At 39.4% G+C, this 18,478-nt stretch overlaps 1 protein-coding gene across 2 annotated transcripts in view; it reads left to right on the forward strand.

Moving 5' to 3' along the window:
* Positions 1-18,478, forward strand: part of nfatc1 (nuclear factor of activated T cells 1) — a 53,502-nt gene that overhangs the window by 20,695 nt on the left and 14,329 nt on the right. For both annotated transcript variants that reach the window (XM_083523585.1, XM_083523586.1), the window contains 2 exons: positions 14,208-14,263; positions 16,392-16,524. In XM_083523585.1, the coding sequence (XP_083379711.1) occupies positions 14,208-14,263; positions 16,392-16,524 (189 nt within the window). The remainder of the gene's footprint in view (positions 1-14,207; positions 14,264-16,391; positions 16,525-18,478) is intronic.

The raw sequence follows: 18,478 nt of genomic DNA on the forward strand, positions 1-18,478 counted from the left end.
AGTTTAATTACAATATTCTAGGATTAGCTAGTATTTTAGCAAACAAGGCTAGCCTGCAAACACTCACTGAGAGACTCAGTAATAAAACTTGTAAAGCTTGTTAACATTAGCATAGAGCTGAACTGTTATATGTCAACAAAACCTGTGTGTGTGCAAAATAGCTGTGTGGCTAATGCTATTAGAGTAAATAAACATGGTGTTCTGAGGTAAAAACATATTAGCTGGCCACATCTGTTGAATGTAATGATAGAAGGAAGATAAATGTGAGTGGGCATCACTGGATAAGCAAAAAGAATTCTGATTAAAGCTGAACGAAGAGGGATCTCCAACTGACTCATGCTTGGGGAATCTCTCGACCTCCCTCCATATCTTTCTCTCACAGTTCAAAGCAGACAAATTGACATCCAGCAGAATACCAGCTGCACAAATAGTGACTATATCTCTACAAGGGTTTGGAGTAATGAAAAAAATATATAAGCATATATTAAAAAAAAATTTATGACTAAAATGAGAAAACCAGAGACATGCTTTTAGTGTAAATGTTAAAATGTTAGCCATGTTTGTCAGTAAAAAGGCCAAACTTGAATGAGCAAATGTAAACATGACTTGGTATGTTTACACAACTTTGAGCACTGAGATGAATTCATAATATTTTAATGTTTCAAGCTCCTGATTATTGAAAATAAATACTTCAGAGATTATTTTAGTGTAGCTTCAAAATGAGTCGAATGTGGTCAGAGTTTCAGTATAGTTTATACAGTAAATGGTTGTGAAAATTACTTTTTTCTGTAATTTTTTACACAAATCAAAACCAGTTTGTTTAAGTGCAGCCACTCATGTCACACACTTTTTAGCTTGAGAGTATATAAAATCAAATGAATGGGTGTAAATGGACTCTTGAAAGTGATTCTCTTAGTCAGCATGTGGCTTCTGCACGGTGCAGTTTGTAGCACATTTGTGTGCTGAAGATAACATTCAATTCGATTCAATTCATTTTTATTTGTATAGTGCTTTTAACAATGAACATTGTCGACTGCGACTGTGGCAAGGAAAAACTCCCCGAAGTCAGCATCAGCAAAGGTCTACACACTTTGTGTTTGTGTTTGTGTGTATATATATATATATATATATATATATATATATATATATATATATATATATATATATATATATATATATATATATATATATAGTGAGGAAAATAAGTATTTGAACACCCTGCTATTTTGCAAGTTCTCCCACTTAGAAATCATGGAGGGGTCTGAAATTGTCTTCGTAGGTGCATGTCCACTGTGAGAGACATAATCTAAAAAAAAAAATCCAGAAATCACAATATATGATTTTTAAACTATTTATTTGTATGATTCAGCTGCAAATAAGTATTTGAACACCTGAGAAAGTCAATGTTAATATTTGGTACAGGAGCCTTTGTTTGCAATTACAGAGGTCAAAGGTTTCCTGTAGTTTTTCACCAGGTTTGCACACACTGCAGGAGGGATTTTGGCCACTCCTCCACACAGATCTTCTCTAGATCAGTCAGGTTTCTGGCCTGTCACTGAGAAACACGGAGTTTGAGCTCCCTCCAAAGATTCTCTATTGGGTTTAGGTTTGGAGACTGGCTAGGCCACGCCAGAACCTTGATATGCTTCCTACAGAGCCACTCCTTGGTTATCCTGGCTGTGTGCTTCGGGTCATTGTCATGTTGGAAGACCCAGCCTCGACCCATCTTCAATGCTCTAACTGAAGGAAGTAGGTTGTTCCCCAAAATCTCGCAATACATGTCCCCGGTCATCCTCTCCTTAATACAGTGCAGTCGCCCTGTCCCATGTGCAGAAAAACACCCCCAAAGCATGATGCTACCACCCCCATGCTTCACAGTAGGAATGGTGTTCTTGGGATGGTACTCATCATTCTTATGACCCAAAAGTTCTATTTTGGTCTCATCTGACCACATGACTTTCTCCCATGACTCCTCTAGATCATCCAAATGGTCATTGGCAAACTTAAGACGTGCCTGGACATGTGCTGGTTTAAGCAGGGGAACATTCCGTGCCATGCATGATTTCAAACCATGACGTCTTAGTGTATTACCAACAGTAACCTTGAAAACGGTGGTCCCAGCTCTTTTCAGGTCATTGACCAGCTCCTCCCATGTAGTTCTGGGCTGATTTCTTACCTTCCTTAGGATCATTGAGACCCCACGAGGTGAGATCTTGCATGGAGCCCCAGTCCGAGGGAGATTGACAGATCATGTTTAGCTTCTTCCATTTTCTAATGATTGCTCCAACAGTGGACCTTTTTTCACCAAGCTGCTTGGCAATTTCCCCGTAGCCCTTTCCAGCCTTGTGGAGGTGTACAATTTTGTCTCTAGTGTCTTTGGACAGCTCTTTGGTCTTGGCCATGTTAGTAGTTGGATTCTAACTGATTGTATGGGGTGGACAGGTGTCTTTATGCAGCTAACGACCTCAAACAGGTGCATCTAATTTAGGATAATAAATGTAGTGGAGGTGGACATTTTAAAGGCAGACTAACAGGTCTTTGAGGGTCAGAAATCTAGCTGATAGACAGGTGTTCAAATACTTATTTGCAGCTGTATCATACAAATAAATAGTTAAAAAATCATATATTGTGATTTCTGGATTTTTTTTTAGATTATGTCTCTCACAGTGGACATGCACCTACGATGACAATTTCAGACCCCTCCATGATTTCTAAGTGGGAGAACTTGCAAAATAGCAGGGTGTTCAAATACTTATTTTCCTCACTGTATATATGTGTGTGTGTGTGTGTGTTTGTGTGTATGTCTGGCTTCTATGCATCAGAGCATGATCAGATCTCAAACCAACCTTTAGCCCTCCCTTAATCCAGTCGAGCTGATGTTTAGGATAAAACCCAGCAGAGAGATTAAAGTTTACTTTGCTCGTCATGCTCTCTATGTTGGCATTCCTAAATGGTTATCAGTGATGAGGTTGAATAACTCTTAAAATAGTTGGCACACACGTTTTTTGACTTTGTATGATTTCAGCCAGGGCCGAATTTTAAGGCAGTCTGCAGTCTTTTTCCTTTGATTGGGAGAAAACCTTTGTGTGTGTGTGTGTGTGTGTGTGTGTGTGTGTGTGTGTGTGTGTGTGTGTGTGTGTGTGTGTGTGTGTAAAACTGTGTGTGTGTGTGTGTGTGTGTGTGTGTGTGTGTGTGTGTGTAAAACTGTGTGTGTATGTGTGTGTGTAAAACTGTGTGTGTGTGTGTGTGTGTGTGTGTGTGTGTGTGTGTGTGTGTGTGTGTGTGTGTAAATGTGTAACTGTGTGTGTGTATGAGTACATGTGGGTGGGTATATTACAGATCAGTGGGGATTCCTAGCAGAAGGAAAAAAACAGGGAAAGAAATAAGCAGACACAAAGAAACTCCCTCATGAAGAAGGATTGCTTTCACATCTGGACTCACTAGATCTTTCCCTGGCTGCCCAGCTGCTGAACTACTTTAACATTCCGCTATTGTAAACCAGTTAAAACCTTGGTTTAGGAATAAAATGCAGACTGTACATAGTGGAATTCAAGCAATTAGGGACGTGCATAGCATTTTGCTATATAGCAATGATTATATGTATAAGGTAAATTATCTATTTACATTTGCATATAAAATGATGACTGGTGAAACACAAGCAAGAATTCAAGATAAAATATTTTAGGACACGTTGTTATAGGAAAATTATTGATCTTGAGTCAAAGTCACAATTGCATGTGAAGGTTAATTAAGGTTAACCTTCACGTGAGGTAAATAAGGTTAATTCCTCTTATACTGCAACAATTGGCCAACAATAACATTTTGTTATGAGCCTGGGGTGCAGTAGGCACTCCAATTAGTTCCAATGGTGTTTATTAGGGTTGAGATCAGAGCTCTGTAGCAGGGGATCTTTCACTCCTACCTGTGTAAAGCAGATTTTCATAGAGCTAGCTTTGTGCACAGGGGCTTTGTCATACTGAAACAGGTTTAGGTCTTAGAGAGATGATGTTCCCAGCCTGGGTTCTAATAAACCAGCATTAGAATGTATTTATTGATGGAGACTTTAAAGCACTTTATAAGTCACTCTAGATGTAAATCATCAGGATTGCTCTGTAGTCTGTGTGAGGATGTGATGTGCTGATGGTTGGTTGTGATCATGGTAGTGCATAAGAACCTGCAGTAATTATTAAAGCAAGTTGGAACACATTCTATCAGACAGTCTGATTCACTGTTACTAATCTAAATATAGACTGTTTTATAAACATTTATAAATCCAAGCTAACAAAAGGTCTAAGAACAAACAGGTTTACAGGGAAAGATTATTTATATAACAGTATCTATAATAAACTATACCTAAAACTATACTATACAAAAGCCTGTATCTTAATCAGGTGAATAAAACATGATAGTATACAGTAATTGTATCTATAGCCAATAGATTCCTACTTAATTCTGTCTTAATTCTACTTAAATCAAGTTTATTATGATAACCTGATTTTCTGGGTGTATTTATGTTAAATCACGTTAAAAATCTCTTTCAGATTGATTAATAAAACCCTTTTTCTAGTGCAATGTAACTAAAGTATAATTGAGGACTCTGGAACACATGAGCTATGTGAGCTTTTCTGAGCAAAATATAAACTCAAAATTGACTTTTGTTGTGTAAACAAGTACATGATGGAAAATGTTGTCCCTGATGACATCTAACAGTTTTACATTAAACAGCTCGGTCACATTTTAGATGATGCTGTCTCCTTTAGCAATATAGAATTCAGATTTTGGTTGTGTATTAGACTACAGTATATATAAGTGATTTTGCTCTGAGCAAACATCTCATACTCATACTCATACCAGTGAAGTTTTTGGCATTCCAGCTTTAAGAGCAACTCTCTATGTTGGTATATCATTTTTATCAGTTTTACCGGGGAAACTAGAAAGTTTTTAGCCAGAAAAGAGGAAGAAAGTCTTGATTGCACTCTAGCTGGAGCTAAACCACAGAACCAAAGTCTGGCCTGATATTTTTTTCTTTTTTGCTTGGACACAGCTGACATTGTTTAACACCAGGACTGAGCTGACTCACTCTGTTAGCATTCACACACTGACTGTCTGATTACTATATGTGAAAGTGTTTGAGGTGGAAAGACAGGATATTCTAGGGTAAGATCTTTCCCAGAACTCGCTGACAGAAATGTTAGGATATTTTGTTTACTCCACACTTACTGTTTTAAACAACACTCTGCTTCTGCCAGGGGGCCAATAGGAAATATTCCTGTGTCTCCTGGACATTCCATATTAATTATAATTATTAAAGATTACATACTTTACACTGTCATTCATTAATGAATGTTTCAATTGGAGGTAAATTACACAACCATGTTTTTTTTCCCTCAATCTAGTAATTATATTTGGATAGAATGTACTTTTTGCATTGGAAACTGATGTATGTATATACACTGAGATGTGTAAAGCCAAACAGACATCAGTATCAGATTCAAGCCTTACAAGTTCCATGGTAAAAGTGTTCCATACTTTATGTGTAAAAGTATGAGGACTATAAGATTTGTGTGGGTTTTTTCACAAATCCTTAGGCTTGCCAATTTTTCCTATTTCTAACATTAACTTTGAGGACAAAATGTTCACTTGCTGCCTAATAAATAAATCCACCCACTAACAGGTTCCATGATGAAGAGAGAATCAGTGTTCTTCACTTCACCACTCAGAATGTTATAATGTCATAATATTGTGCCTGATCAGTGTATTTGTTATTGTAACCTTCATCATCTGGGAAGATGTTTCAGTACACACCAGCCCTTTAAAGAGTTTTACAGTGTGAGATCAGGTATGGAATGGATGACAGGCTCAGATAATTCACACTGATATTAGCTTTTGTTTCTGTCTGCTGCAAAAATTCTAAATTAATTCTTTATGGTTAATCTGAAGGGCACACTGCCCACCATTGGTTTTAGTCACAGCTAAACAGTACAAAAATAAAACCCAAGGCAGGGAAGCCTCAGGAAAAATTTTTTTCAAGTAAAGTAAGTCAATTAAGTTGCAAAGACATATGTGAAGTGTTAGCTGCAGTTTTGTGTAGTTACGGCTCATTCTGGCATCTCAAATTAACTTTTGGCACGTTGTTCATTTAGATGCTGAAGAAAAAAAAAAAAAATTGGCAGCGAAATGCTTTACGTGGAATTAATCATCCTTTCATAATAACATTTAGGCACTGAAGGGTGATTACTGAGGCTGGTTGAGAGCACGGAGTTGAGAGAGTTTATGCGTAGGTGTGAGTTGGAGTCAGTGAAAGAGGCTTGCCCGATCTGATGAATAGCCTTCAGTGACTACTCATAATAGAAAACAATGTCCACCAATTAAATAGTTCCAGAGATTATCTGTCCCTTGACATGTCCTTAAACAATAGTCAGCTTTTTTAATAAACAAACTGCTTACAGTACAGAAACGGCTTCCTGATAAACCAAGAATTGGTTCTTCAGATGTCCAACAAATCAACAATAGCTTACATTATTTCACAAATCATATGCAACACCAAGCAGAGGAGAAGTGCACCATTTTGTTTTTCCAAGGTAAACCGAATTGTATGGATTATTTAAGAAAGAGCATTGGGCAGCATTTGAAAAGGGACAGACAGATGAATAGACTTGTGGTTAACATTCTCACAGCTGCACCTCATCAGTACTCTGGATAAAAGGCAATGTGAAGCAGCTGCAATTAAGGACTTCCCCGTTTGAATATATCCACGTCTGTCTGTCTGTCTGTCTGTCTATCTCTCTGTCTGTTTGTCTTTGTCTAATGCCTTTTATCTGACTGTGCTGTATCTGATTTATTTCCTGTTACCATCTGCTCACATCTTTGTGTACAATCACATTATTCCGAGTAGATTACAATGCAGAATTAAAACATAGTCAAAAGTTTGGACACATCTTCTACTTCAGTGCTTTTTCTTTATTTGTATTATTTCCAACATTATGCATTAATACTGAAGACATCCAAACTATGAAAGAACTTGTATGGAATTATGTAGTAAACAAAAACATAATAAAAAAAAAAATAGAGTATAATTTATATTTTCTATTCTTCAAAGCAGCCACCTTTTTATTGATGGCATGTGACTCTGAAGTGTTCTTTTCTGAATTCAACACTATTTGCCCCATTACACTAAATGTTAAATGAATGAGGAACAGTAAGCTTTTTAAAGAGACACTCAGAACTGTGTATCCGTTTCATTATTCACCAAAGTGATGGGATACAACTGGAGTGCCTTTATTGGCAGCATGCTGGTACAGGGATTTAAACGTACACCTTTCGGATTAGAAACCCAAAGCCTTTAACCACCATTCCTCATTCTCTGCTCTTTCTATCTCTGTGTCTCTCTGTCTCATTCCCATGAATCCATGTACCTTGAAAGACACACAGTTAAGCCAGCAGTGTGCAGACCAGCATCTGTTTGTGTTTACTGCCCTACATATAGACGGAGGAAGTTTGGCTCTGTTGTGTAGCCACTCTCCTGAACGCACTGCGCTTTCACTTTGGCCCACCCTAATCAAGCTACACAAGGGACTTTTTGATTCCTGATGCCTGCACAGCACTGGGGGATGTCTGGCAAGATACACACACAGCTTAGGATGTTTTAAATAAAAAATAAAAAAAAAAGACTTGAAACATCAAAGCTGCATTGTAAAGTTGCACTTGATTTGGGTTCACAGATTTGGATATAAGTGTGGTTAGTCTGGAGGCTTCTGCTGACCTTCTCAGCAAAACCCAATCAAACAAAGGGTTCCTTCACAATCATTTGAATGGTTCTTCTTCTTCTTCTTCTTCTTTCGGCTGCTCCCATTAGGGGTCGCCACAGCGGATCATCCGTCTCCATACCACCCTGTCCTCTATATCTGCCTCTTTTACACCAACTACCTGCATGTCTTTCCTCACCACATCCATGAACCTCCTCCTTGGCCTTCCTCTTTTCCTCCTACCTGGTGGCTCCATCTTCAGCATTTTTCTACCAATATAATTCATGTCCCTTCTCTGCACATGTCCAAACCATCTCAATCTCGCCTCCCTCACCTTGTCACCAAAACATCCTACATGTGCTGTCCCTCTAATAAACTCATTTCTAATCTTGTCCATCCTCATCACTCCCAACGAAAACCTCAACATCTTCAGCTCTGCTACCTCCAGCTCCACCTCCTGTCTTTTACTCAATGCCACTGTCTCTAATCCATACAACATCGCAGGTCTCACCACAGTCCTATAAACTTTCCCTTTCATTCTTGCAGATACTCTTCTATCACAAATCACTCCTGTCACTCTTCTCCACCCACTCCACCCTGCCTGCACTCTTTTCTTTACTTCCCTAACACACTCTCCATTACTTTGCACTGTTGACCCCAGGTACCTGAACTCCTCCACCTTCTCCACCTCTTCTCCCTGCAACCGCATCACTCCACTGCCCTCCCTCTCATTCACACACATGTACTCTGTCTTACTCCTACTGACTTTCATTCCCCTTCTCTCCAGCGCATATCTCCACCTCTCCAGGCTCTTCTCAACCTGCTCTCTACTCTCACCACAAATCACAATATCATCTGCAAACATCATAGTCCAGGGAGACTCCTGTCTGACCTCGTCCGTCAACCTGTCCATCACCACTGCAAACAGGAAAGGGCTCAGGGCCGATCCTTGATGCAGTCCAACCTTCACCCTGAACCAGTCTGTCGTACCTACTGCACACTTTACTGCCGTCACACTGTCCTCATACATGTCCTGCACCACCCTCACATACTTCTCTGACACACCTGACTTCCTCATACAATACCACAACTCCTCTCTCGGCACCCTGTCGTACGCTTTCTCTAAATCCACAAATACACAATGCAGCTCCTTCTGTCCTTCTCTATACTTCTCCATCAACATCCTCAAAGCAAATAAGGCATCTGTGGTGCTCTTCCTCGGCATGAAACCATACTGTTGCTCACAGATGGTCACCTCTTCTCTCAGCCTGGCTTCCACTACTCTTTCCCATAACTTCATGGTGTGACTGATCAACTTAATTCCCCTGTAGTTACTGCAGGTCTGCACATCTCCCTTATGCTTAAAGATCGGTACCAGCACACTCCTTCTCCATTCCTCAGGCATCCTCTCCCCTTCCAGAATCCTGTTAAACAATCTGGTTAAAAACTCCACTGCTATCTCTCCTAAACATCTCCACGCTTCTACCGGTATGTCATCTGGTCCAACCGACTTTCCATTCTTCATCCTCCTAATCGCTGCTCTCACTTCCTCCTTACTAATCCTATCTACATCCTGCTTCACCAACTCCACATCCTCCAACCTTCTCTCTCTCTGATTTTCCTCATTCATCAGCTGCTCAAAATACTCCCTCCATCTTCTCAACACACTCTCCTCACTAGTCAACACATTTCCCTCTCCATCCTTTATTGCTCTAACTTGCAGTACATCCTTCCCAGCTCGGTCCCTCTGCTTGGCCAATCGGTATAAATCCTTTTCTCCTTCCTTAGTGTCCAACCTCTTATACAGTTCCTCATATGCCTTTTCCTTGGCTTTCGCCACATCCCTTTTAACCTGCTGCCGCATCTCCTTGTACTCCTGCCTACTCTTCTCATCACTCTGTCGATCCCACTTCTGTTTTGCCAATCTCTTTCCCCTAATGCTCTCCTGCACTTCCTCATTCCACCACCACGTCTCCTTGTCTTGCTCTCTATTTCCAGATGTCACACCAAGTACTTTTCTAGCTGCCTCCCTCATCACTCCTGCAGTAGTTGCCCAATCATCCGGCACCTCTTCACCACCACCAAGCCCCTGTCTGACCTCTTCCCTGAACCTCACACTACAGTCTTCCTCCTTCAGTTTCCACCATCTTATTCTTCTTTCAAACCTTACTTTCCTCCTCTTCTTCTTCGCCTCCAAAACCATCCTACAGACCACCATCCGATGCTGTCTAGCTACACTGTCCCCCGCCAACACCTTACAGTCTCCAATCTCCTTCAGGTTGCATCTCCTACACAGAAGATAATCCACCTGTGTGCACCTTCCTCCACTCTTATACGTCACCCTATGATCCTCCTTCTTCTTAAAATACGTGTTCACCACTGCCATTTCCATCCTTTTAGCAAAATCTACCACCATCTGCCCTTTCACATTCCTCTCCTTAAAACCATACCTACCCATCACCTCCTCATCACCTCTGTTCCCTTCACCTACATGCCCATTAAAGTCTGCCCCAATCACCAATCGTTCTTTCCTAGGTACACCATCTACCACTTCATCTAATTCACTCCAGAATCTTTCTTTCTCCTCCATCTCACAGCCAACTTGTGGAGCATAGGCACTGATGACATTTATCATCATCCCTTCAACTTCCACCTTCACGATCATCACCCTGTCAGAAACTCTCTTCACCTCCACTACACTCTTACTGTACGCTTCCTTCAGAATCACCCCTACACCATTTCTCTTCCCATCCACACCATGATAAAACAGTTTAAACCCACCTCCAATGTTCCTGGCCTTACTTCCTTTCCACTTGGTCTCCTGAACACACAACACATCTACCTTTCTCCTCTCCATCATATCAGCTATCTCTCTCCCTTTACCCGTCATAGTACCAACATTTAAAGTACCAACCCGAATCTCTACTCTCCTACACTGCTCCTTTTCCTGCCGTCTCTGTAGACGCCTTCCTCCTCTCCTTCTCCTCCTTCGGCCAACAGTAGCCCAATTTCCACCGGTACCCTGTCGGCTAACGATACCTGTGGCGTTTGTTGTTAACCCGGGCCTCAACCGATCCGGTATGAAATTCTCATTTGTGATCCGCATATTTGATTTGGCACATGTTTTACGCTGGATGCCCTTCCTAACGCAACCCTCCCCATTTACCCGGGCTTGGGACCGGCACTAAGAGTACACTGGCTTGTGCCCCCCTAATGGCTGGGTTAATCATTTGAATGGTTAATGGTTATAAATTCCTAAATGAGTTACTCTTAAAGCATTTTCAGAAAGGGAAATCTCCATATAAACGTTTCAGGCAGTGACGTACCCAGAAAATCTTTAGGGGGAACCATTAAGGTGTTAAACAGAACCTTCTAAGAGCTAATGGGGTGTTCAGAGTAAAAATTATGGGTCTGGTCTTCTCAAGGCCTTTTTCATTATGTAAGCACAATAATGTTTTTTTTTTTTCTTCCTGCTGCCGTGGACTCTGGCTTACTCATTAGGGATTTAAATCTAATTCTAGGATCCTGTAAAGCTGCTTTGGGACACTGTCTATTGTTAAAATTGCCATAAAAATGAACTAAACTGAATTAAAGATGAAACACTTACAGATAGACATTTAAAATATTTTTTTGAGATTTAATTATGTAGAGTTTTTTTTTCTTTATGTTGTTTGTTAAGTTAGCAAGAGGTCTGAAGCATTCTCGTGGTCTGGTCTGAATTAGCTCAACCTGTGTTGTGTGTTTTGCTGTGTGACTAAATCTTTAAGGGAAGTAAGATAACTTGAATTGGGCCCACTAAAGATGACGCCATCTGCCAAAGAACATCATGTGCTCATTCTTCTTGCGTAGCGAGAGAGGTGAACTATTTCATTCACATGGCTCTTTTCCAGGAAAGCCTCCATAATAACTAGAAGCACTTCAGTCTGCAGGAGCACTTTTACTAGCAGTAAGTTCCCGAGAAATTGCTCGATTTATGGCTTTACTTCAGTGTTTTGAAAAAGGAGAGAAGAAGGAGACAAAAACAATGAGAGCAAAGAACTGAAGTAATGTACATATAATAAAAGCGAGCGGATCATATGAGATAACCAGCAAAAAGAGCGAGAACTTATGAGAGGCATTAAAATAAAAGACATACTGGTGGGGAGATCTAAAAAGTATGTTTATTTCTGGCCCTGGCAGTCTGGATTCGAGTGCTAACTTTCGCTGCTGGCAAAACTCCTAGAACGAGAAAAAGCGTTAATAAAAGAGTGCTGGTCTCGGTGGCTGCCACATCACAACCTCCTCCTGCCTCAGACTGATGTCCTCCTCACTGTCTGCCCACTAAACCCCAGACTAACGTCTAACCTTACTCTTTGAATGCAAATCAAAATAGACCTGAAATTTAATGTCTGAAAAATACATCTGGTATCCAAATGTAGACTGTAACTGTGAGTCATTTACACCCTGCTGGGGATGTGTTGCTAAGCATCATAATGCTCTATTCGGTCATGCATCTGACTATTTTCTATAAGTAAAACTAGAATTGATTGAATTAATTTTTTAAGTAAGTTTAATATTTCATGTTATGCTTTTTTTTATTATTATTTGCTAAACTCTTTCACATAGTCAGCTCTGCTTTCCAGACCTATTTGAGCAAGAAAATGAAAATTGAAACCTAATAGAATTTTTTTTTTTCCCCCAATTTCAGGTTAAACCTAAGAGGGATGATGGTATGAAATTTATTGCAGTGATGAACAATTGTCCAAATAGATTTCCAATGTGTGGCTCTGGAACAATCAGGAAAAGCTTTCCCTTTTGTTCTGACTCCATATTTCTTTTTCCCTGTCATTCTTTGACACCGTAACACTTAATGAGCACCGCATTGGTTTTCTCCTCGAGTCAAAATGTCTCAGCTGTGATCCCTGCGATAAAAATAGCATATGAGATTCTAAAGTGCCTTCTGTCTTAGAACGCCTGTTGTGACGATTCCCAGCAGAGAATGGTTTAATAAAACTCTTTAATGAGGATAATAAATGATCACAGATTCCAAAATGACTGAAGCGAGATGCATGTTGACTTTCTCCACCACAAGCTTTGCTGATTATCATGGAAGTGGAGTTCAAGGCTGCTGCTGAACTGTTCAGACACGGTTTGTCATGCGCTATGGGATTCCACAAGGGAATGATGTCAGGGTCTCATTCCACTTACATTAGGGTTACATCAGACTCTCTCACGGCCCAGCTGGGTCACAGGCAGACAGGATATGATGAAAGCTTAAGGCTTGAGCGCCGGCTCTACTAACTACATTGTTTTGCTCATTAGGAGGTGGTTGAGAGAAAAAGATGCAGCTACATGGTGGCACTAAAATATTCTTTCACCATATTTTTGTGTTTTTTAGGAACAAGATTCAATTTGATGATTTCATTTTCACATTTTTTTTTTAGCAGAATTGGAATTGGCTTGCAGTAAATATACACCAGAATTCAGTGACAGGAGAGAATGAGTCAGAAAAACAACTATGGGAAGTTTTAGCTCGGTGTTTAAGGTGCTGGACTTTTGATTAGGAGGTCATGGGTTCAAACCACCAAACTGCCACTGCTGGACCCTTCAGCAAAGCCCTTAACCCTCACCTGCTCAGATGTATAAATGAGATCATGTAAGGTTGCTATGTGTAAGGGTTTTTGCCAAATGCTGTAAATGTAACTAAAGGCCAAAGGTATTTCTTAGTATAATTTCTCTAACTCCATGCTTGGATTTATGGACAGTGTTTGTGGATTGATGAGCAGAGTTTTTTCCTGCCAGACAGAGCATTTGAATGTTAGTCTCAGTTTAGAGAAACAAGAGACTTCTTAAGGTCTCCACTCAAAGTTCATATTGCTTTTTCTTCAATAATACCATACCTTCTAATCCTCTTTACCCATCCTCTGTCTAGTTATGGACAGATCCTCTTTTAGACATTGACATGGTTTTGCACATCCAGAACTTGCATTGTTGCTTTAATAATGCCCTGTTTATTCCTGATGCAGTTTTAGGTATGTTTAACCAACAAACTCAATGCCTAACAAACTCTTGGCCTTTCCAGGAACTCCTGTGTTTATACTGAGATCACATGACACATTATTGCTCACAGGTCGACTTTATACAACTAATAATGCAACTTCTGACACTAATTGCTTGCACCTGAACTCATTTGAGGATCACACACCAATGAATACTATTGCAGTGACAACTTTTATATTATTATAATTATTATTACTGTAAGGTAATATAGGTTATTTTGTGTATATTAAGGTTGTATATTCGATATAATGTATATGACTGAATCACTTACAGTTTCAAGTTGTTACATAACTGAGTTCAGTACTTATGCAAGCTTTTTATTCCCCTGTCTTATATTTGGCAAAATATTTTTTGGGTATACAGTGTAATTCAATATCACATTGAAAATGATAATAATTAAAAACATGTTCTTTTTGTTTTTAGATGGTCATCACATATGGGAGATGGAAGCCAAAGTTGAAAAGGACTCCTTTAAATCTGTATGTACATACCATGTATACACTACCATCAAAGGTTTTTACACCCATGCTGACCCATGCTTTTACTATTCTACTGACTGTGGTACATCCTGAACTGTTTATTACACACACATATCTAACATGCATATACACTTCAGTTTAAATGTATACACATACACACTGCTTGCCCTTTCAGTGACTGACTGACTCATTCTTCTAGAGCTTAGTGGTCACAGTTTGGGCTTCAGGAGTAGTCACTGTCTGTGTGTGAGGCAGTACACCTGCTCACCATAACACACACACACACACACACACACACACACACACACACACACACACACACACACACACACACACACACACACACACACACTATTAAAGTATGTCTGTCTGCAGGCCCTTAAGCACAAGGCTGTTGGAACAGGCCCATTTTAAACACAGGCAATACCTAACCAGCGGCGTCCAAAGCAACATGGAATTTGCTCGACTTGAATGACTTGAATGAACTATTAGCCTTTTGTCTCTCGTCTGGGAATGTGTCTGAACGGACCTTCTGTCTGAAGCGCTGCTCTTATAATTTTGTAGTATGTGTAAACCAGAGACAAACATTTCCTAATTCTTATACTGAAATTACTTTCTAATTGTATTTTATGGGATGGAATACTTAATATTCAGAACAGTCTCTTCTGCAGATTGCTTTTCCAGCGCTGTACACTGACCCATTTTAAGTCTTATATTTTCGTACAAATTATGTAAGCCACTGAATGTTTTGCATTAAGCTTAACAGTAATGCAAAATGGCATCGCGTTGATCTTTTCTCGTATGCAGTCATTGTAAATCATATTAAGCTGTGCTCTTGCTTTCTGAGATAAAACAGCAGTTTCATTTACTGGCACATTAAATATGAATAATAGTGTCATTGAACTGGGTTAGATTTTTTTTTCTCTCTCCACCTTGGGTTGGTTCATAACTTCATGAAGCTTCCACACCCGTTTCCAATGCTCACCGAGTGAATAAGGACCATCTGCCGGAATGATGTATTAATGTGTAAAACCTTTCTTTTTTTTTTTTAATACAATGCTCGCTTTGATTTCTGCCCTTCCCTCACCCACAGTCTGTACTCTGATATTTTTCCAATATGAGCCATTTTGTAACTTGCCCCAAACCACATGCTTGCTTGTGTCTAATAAGTTGCCCTATGCAGCATGCCAAACTTCTGCTTAGTTCTTGAAGTCGAAGGGATTTCACTTTGGTTGCCTTATTCACTTTCATCTCAGGTAATTTTTTTCTTAGAGAGAGCCATGTGAGGCCAATGAACACATTATTTTAAAGGGGAATGGGAAATGACTTGGGATAAATATTGGAATAGAATTTTGAGTGTTCATCTTGGACTCCATTGGTAGATATAAATTTGACTAGTGATTCTGATAATGAAAATAAGCTCACAAAAAGAAAAAGAGTAAGAAAAAGCTTTGGAGAATGAAGCTGGGTATGAATTTCTTTCTAGCCGTGTGCGTTTCATCTGGCTTCGCTCGGCAGCCATGCTGAGGTGTTAATATAAATAGTGGCAGTAAGCTCACCTGCACATGCCTCTGAAGTCTGCAAGAAGATTGATGACTTCCTCTCTGGCTACTGTTCAGCAGCTCCATCAGTCTGTTCCCAGCCACATGGGGTTCATCTCAGGGTAGAGTGGGTTGGGTGGGTGAAGACCCTTTTAGGGCAGGACTAGTGGTGAGAATTAGTATAGTGGTCAAAAGTTCAGTAGCATCTGAGACAAATAGGAGTTCTTGGTTGTCTTGAGTTCCTGGAAGAACCATCTTCTTGATGCTGAAAGGTATAAAAATAACAGCCAGCTACAGTCTCTTTCTCTCAGTCTCATCTACCCCATTTCACTGAGCCACGAGGTGCCTGTGGTTTTTGGACCCCAGCGATTGTGTGAATTTAAATCATAGCTACAATGCAGTCAGTGTTCATTGGTGGTCAGTAAGCCATATTTATACTTGTGGAAGCCACATGTTTTCACATATTTCAACTCCTTACCTGATCCTCTGAAATGTATCTCCAAAGGTCAATGAAAAAATTATTATTCCTTCTAATTGGACATTTTGTATTTACTAACATGTATTTTTTTTTTTTTTTTTAACAACAGACAGCTTTGCTTGTGGAGATTCCAACTTACCGAAACCAAAGAATATCCAGCCCTGTTCTGGTCAATTTCTACATATGCAACGGCAAACGGAAGAGAAGCCAATACCAAAGATTCAACTACCTACCATGTAACGGTAAAACATTATACTGTCTATTTACTTGTTTCAGTATAACTTTTAACTTGCAAATCAGTTTTGGAACGAGGTCAGTGTTTATATCTTTTCTTTTGACTTCATGAAAATGTATGCAATCCAAGTTCATAAGTCTCACTTGTTCACATTTGTTGGTGAGTCCATGATTAGTGTGGTATTTGTGTACCACTGATATTACACTTACAAATGTGTATGTAGCATGTCCTTTACAGAAACTTATTGATGTATAAAATATACAAAAATCAATATTTGTGTCCCATTAAACTATAACTTCACTTTATTTCAAAAGTAGTACATAAAAACAGCAGATATAGAAATAAGAAAATTCTTTTTTTTATTTTTATTTAGTTGACCCCTGAACATTCACTCAATATGAAAAAAAATATGCAATGTTCCACAGGAAGTTACATCAAGTTGCAAAATACATTTGCCTTTCCTGAAGAAGGTGGGAATTACAGGGAACTGGCTAGCTAAATATCTATCTACACTATATGGACAAAAGTGAACGTCTGACCATAAGAATTATTTGTGTTTATGAACATGTAATTTCACGTTTAGTTCTCATTTGCTGTTCTAATAACCTTCATTCTTCTGGGAAGATGTGCTTAAGGGGATTTGTGCTCATTCAGACACAAGGGTGTAAAATCTGGTAGTGATGTAGGTGAGAAGGTGTTCATGTTCATCCCAAAAGTGTTCAAATGTTTAGGAGCTCTTTAGCAGGAGATCTTCCACTCCAACTTATGCAAACCGTGGAGCTGGCTTTATGCACAGTGGCATTGTCACTGCTGGATCAGTTTTGGGTCTCCTAGAAAAAAAATGATTTGGTTCTATATACGAGGCGTCCTTTACAATCGTGTGCTTCGGATTTTGTGCTAAGTTTGGGGAAGGACCACTTATGGGTGGAAAAGTCAGGTGTCCCAAAACCTTTTTCTTTTTAGTGTAATTACATTTAATGAGTTAACATGAAAAGCCTTAATGAATTTGTGATTCTTTAGCTTGCTTTTTAACATGTGTTTTCTTAGCAACTTGCAACAGTCCTTAAATGAACTTTCTCTATTTTAATATTGCATCAACAAAGAAATGATCTTGCCCTCAATTGCTTAAGCTCTACTGGCTCAACAGGCTTCAACCTGGAAGTTTATTTAAGCTGCTGGTCTGTTTTTAGTTCAGTTACCATAATGCCGGCTCATTTTTATTTAATAAAGCTGAGCCTGTGTGTTGTAAACAGTGTGAAATGATCTATACAGGCTTGGTCACATTTCTAAATAAATAAAGCTATGCATCTATTTGCTGTGACTTGCTATGAAATGTTTTGGAGCTCAAAACAGTGATGCTGCTGCTCATCTTTATTTGAAGATTTAAAACATTTAAATTCAAGATGTTTTACTTATTTACTCTTATTTAGTGAAAGTGGTCATGCTTAAGAGTCCTTCTTATTGCTAAAAGTATCTCAGTAAACATGTTCTTTCCAATACCTGTTAGATTATACAATGTCTGGAAGGGTGACTATGGGTGGAGTTGACTATGTGAATGCTATTATTCAGATGCCAACTGATTGCCAGAAGAAAAACTTTTTTTTCTCTTTTTTTAAGGGCTAAACCACCACTAATTGCCCTAGGATTAGGGTGCCTAACCAGTGGGTGGTTCAAAGTAATGATTCATAGGACGCCGAACTTGGCCCTGCCCTGTCTCTTTCAGCCTGGCCACTGTAAAGCCTCTTCTGTCCCCTCTGACAGTCTTCTCCACAGTCCTCTCAGCTGACACACACAGGACCCTGGGCACATCCATAGCAGCACATATAGTGAATCACAGAAATACAATCAATTACACTATTAGATAATGCAGTCAAATATCATCATAATTTTTTAATTTTACATGTCAATATTCTTCATGTCTATAACTAGAAATCTGATGATTGTGTCCTGTATTAAAATAT

The sequence above is a fragment of the Silurus aristotelis genome, assembly GCF_946808225.1.
Source record: "Silurus aristotelis genome assembly, chromosome: 21".
Classification (NCBI taxonomy): Eukaryota; Metazoa; Chordata; class Actinopteri; order Siluriformes; family Siluridae; genus Silurus; species Silurus aristotelis.